Source organism: Ictidomys tridecemlineatus, chromosome 4 (assembly GCF_052094955.1).
Source record: "Ictidomys tridecemlineatus isolate mIctTri1 chromosome 4, mIctTri1.hap1, whole genome shotgun sequence".
Lineage (NCBI taxonomy): Eukaryota > Metazoa > Chordata > Mammalia > Rodentia > Sciuridae > Ictidomys > Ictidomys tridecemlineatus.
The window spans coordinates 1,433,088-1,437,157 of NC_135480.1; the positions used below are offsets into that span (position 1 = coordinate 1,433,088).

General features: G+C 60.5%; 1 protein-coding gene across 1 annotated transcript; it reads left to right on the top strand.

The window, feature by feature from the left end:
• On the top strand, window positions 1–2,951 carry LOC144376933 (uncharacterized). The gene is made up of 2 exons (XM_078045312.1): window positions 1–2,308; window positions 2,390–2,951. The coding sequence occupies exons 1-2, from the start codon at window positions 1,824–1,826 to the stop codon at window positions 2,589–2,591; spliced, it is 687 nt and encodes a 228-aa protein (XP_077901438.1). The 5' UTR covers window positions 1–1,823; the 3' UTR covers window positions 2,592–2,951.
• Window positions 2,952–4,070: the final 1,119 nt, after the last annotated feature.

Genomic DNA, 4,070 nt, shown 5'->3' on the forward strand with positions numbered 1-4,070 from the left:
CTGGTCTGTTCCCTTTCAAGACCATGTGGTAGGAATGTGCCTCTTTGTGCTTTTTCCTGAAATGTGTCCATTCCTTCTAGAGTGGCTTGGATGCTCAGCTGCTGGGTCCAGATGGCCTGAGCCTCCTCGGTCAGCCTCTGTTCAGTGCCCTGCTTCCTTTCTGCAGTAGCGTTTCAGAGATTCCCCTCTTTTTTGGTTGGGTTTGCATTTGGCCATCTGTCCATGTGCTTGTCCTTCTGTCCTTTCTGTGCTTCTTTTCTGACCAGTACTTAGTTGGAGTACTCACCCTGTTCTCCACCTTTCCTATCAAGCCTGACGTTTTCCTGGGTGGCCCTGGCTCAGGGTATTTCTGTGACTCGAGGCCGAGTCGCCACTGGGGCTGGGGGGGGCACCCCTCCCTCCCCTGGCTGTGGCAGGAGGCACCTGGAGTCTGCGGCAGTAGTCCCCAAGGTGGAGTGCTGAGAGAGTAGTATGACATACCTGTGTGTTTTAAGCTAAAAAAAATTAACTGTGGAGCTTAACTAATATGTAGCATGTGCCAGAGAGGAGTGGACCTGCACGGGGCTCCCTGTGTGGACACAGTGGCATGGCCACTCTCAGAGCCTGTCTGTGGGTGGAGCCCTCTGGACAGGAGACCTCTAGAAGGGATCCCTGCTTTGAGAGAGTGCACCAGGAATGTCTGCAGCCCTCCCTTCCCTCTTTAGTTCTAGGACTGAAAAGCTGGCCATCAGTGGCCATCAATGGACCAAGAAGAACCAAGGCCCCCTCTCTGCTGGGAGGTAGCCATCCAAGGGCAGTTACCTGCAGGAGTCAGTGCAGAATTGGGTGATTTATTTCAGCACTGGGATCTGAATGCATTCTGGCATGATCCAGTTCTAAGGGAGCCCTGGTGACACCCAGCAGCCCACTGTTAGGGCGGGGGGGGGCTGCCAGGGAGATAGTGCCCAGACACAGCCAGGTCCAGCCACGCCCTGACGACTGTGGGGCCGGCTCACAAAGCCACAAGCACAGGTAGCCCAGCGGGCCAGTGAACCGCGACACCGCGGGCAGAAGGACCCACTCTCACAGCGACACCATGCAGCCACAGGAAGGACTGCAACGACCGAGTCTGTGCCGCAGCACAGGTGTTACCCAGGAAAGGTTCCCAGCTACTTTTGCAGAAAAAGCCTGCTGCTTACGCGGACTTCAGGTGGCCCTGGACTTGCAGTATTTCATCCACACCACGCCACCACTGGTGATGGTCTGAAGAGCCTAGAGCATGTGTCAGAGAGAAGGGGCTTGGTCCAGTGGCTCTCAGCAGAGCTCTGATGTGCACCTCACCTGGGTCATCTCAGTCCCCAAGTCTCCCAACACGCTCTGCACAGCAAGGAAACCGCAGAACTGAGAGCTGGATCCAGGCCCCAGGACCCTCAAAAACGTCCCCTGGCCAGGGCTCCTGGGCACCATGGAGGCTCAGGGTGAAAGAGAGGCTTCTGAGAGCTGATGGGGCCATGTCCAGGAGAGCCCAGGTCAGCCAGCCAGGCAGCAGCTGGGCCCTGCTTCCTCTTGCTCCCGGGAGAAGTGGGGCCACCTGCTGACAGCGTCAGGGATTGCAGAGGAGACCTGACCACCTTCAGGAAAAGCTCAGTGAAAACAGTCATTAGAAAACACAGGGCCAGGAGATTCTCTGGACCCTGGCACAAACAGGAACCAGGAAGTGACCACATGTCCAGCCTCACCTGATCCTGGGCAGGTACTTAAAGCCCTGGCTCAGGAGACCCCACACCTCACTCCTTCCTCTCCACCTGCTCCTCTCACCTCCTCCACCCTCCACCTCCAGAACCATGACCTGCTGTGGCTGCTCAGGGGGCTGTGGCTCCAGCTGTGGGGGCTGTGGCTCCAGCTGCTGCAAGCCCATGTGCTGCTGTGTGCCAGCCTGTTCCTGCTCCAGCTGTGGCTCCTGTGGGGGCTGCAAGGGAGGCTGTGGCTCCTGTGGGGGATGCAAGGGGGGATGTGGCTCCTGTGGAGGCTGCAAGTCCAGCTGCTGCAAACCCTGTTGCTCCTCAGGCTGTGGGTCCTCTTGTTGCCAGTCCAGCTGCTGCAAGCCCTGCTGCTGCCAGGAGAGCTGCTGCAAGTCCAGCTGCTGCAAGCCCTGCTGCTGCCAGGACAGCTGCTGCAAGTCCAGCTGCTGCAAATCCAGCTGTTGCAAGCCCTGCTGCTGCCAGGAGAGCTGCTGCAAGTCCAGCTGCTGCAAGCCCTGCTGCTGCCAGGACAGCTGCTGCAAGTCCAGCTGCTGCAAGCCCTGCTGCTGCCAGGACAGCTGCTGCAAGTCCAGCTGCTGCAAGTCCTGCTGCTGCCAGGACAGCTGCTGCAAGTCCAGCTGCTGCAAGCCCTGCTGCTGCCAGGACAGCTGCTGCAAGTCCAGCTGCTGCAAGCCCTGCTGCTGCCAGTCCAGCTGCTGCCAGGACAGCTGCTGCAAGTCCAGCTGCTGCAAGCCCTGCTGCTGCCAGTCCAGCTGCTGCAAGCCCTGCTGCTGCCAGTCCAGCTGCTGCAAGCCCTGCTGCTGCCAGTCCAGCTGCTGTGTCCCTGTGTGTTGCCAGTGTAAGATCTGAGGCTCTAACCACAAACCTTTGTTGGCCTGAGCTGCCAGGTCCCTGGGCTGTCCAGCTGCCTTTCCCTGTGGGTCCTATGTGCCCCACGGTTCACTGACTCCTGGCTCTCCACCCTGGGTCCTCTGAAGCATGTCACCAGGGTGCTTCTTACCCCCTGGGCCCCCTCCGGCCTTCCTGCTTGCCTCTTTCCAGGACGACCCCTCCCTGTTGCCCTTCATTTAAGATCCACAGTGGCCTGAGGTGGTCTGAGAGCTGCCCCTTGTCCCAGCCCTCTGACCAACCCTCCATCTCTGTCTCTATGCCAAGTCTATCCTAATAAACACAGCCCACCACCACAAAGCTCTCTTCCCAGCCCCTCTCTATGCGCCTGGATGGGGCCCCCAGCTCCGCCTGCTCCATCCCCAGGCCCGCCGGGCTGTGCTCTGGTCCTCACCCTCACGACCCCTGTCCCCCTGGGGCCCGGCTCCTCGCCTCTCCTGTTGGGCCCTGCTGTAAAGCACAGGTTGAAGCTCAGCTGTCTGTCAGGGGTGGGACACTGGAGGGACAGTGCAGTAACCAATGTGGGGGTGGGGGTCGCCGAGGTGGCACATGGCCACCCTGAGGGAAGGGAACGGGCTGGAGGCCCCTGCTCTCCCTGGAGGCAGGAGAGGGCATGTGAGGGGCCCCAGTGCAGGGGAGTCAGATGTGGGGTGCCCAGGACGAGTGCTTTGTCCTGGGTGGCACGGGAGGTTTGGGAGGGTCATGGCAGGGCTGAGTCGTGTCCCCAAGCCCTGTGTGGGAGCTGTGACCCCAGTGGGGACCTCGTTTGGAAATTGGGCCCTTACAGAGACAAGCAACTCGGACGTGGTCATGAGGTAGGCCTAATGAGGTCCTTATGAAAGAGGACACAGGGGGCCCAGGTGGTGATGAAGGCAGAGATTGAGGGGATGTGTCTAGAAGCCACGGGACACCAGGGACCGCCAGGGACCAGCCGCTGGACAGGTCTGGAGCAGGGGCTCCCGCAGGAGGACCTGCTGTGCAGGCACAGAGGCTGTGGTCCCTGTCATGACAACCCTGGGGACAGAGCCCGGCAGCTTCCCGGGTGGGCGGGAGAGCTGGGTGCAGGCCTGGGACCCGCACTGCCTGGTGGCCGAGCTGGGCAGCAGCTCACAGCTCACGGTGAGCGCGCAGTCCCCGCCTGGTGCTCGGGACACAGACGGACAACCTCCCCGCTCTGCTGTGCCCTAACGGAAAGCCATCCTCCCTGTGGGTGCGTGGTGACGGCTGCCCCCGTTGGCAACTCCTATCCTGCCCAGGCGGCATACTGACTGTGGGAGCCTGCAGGTGCTGAGGACCCCCGTCTCAGGAGCACGTCTTTCCGGGTTCTGACGACCAGAAAATCTCCAGAGTTTCCAGATGTCCTGTGGAGGCAAGTGTGAAGTCACCTAGCAACCCGCTACTCCACCGGGGTAAACGTCTCTCGTTTACGCCAATCTACAC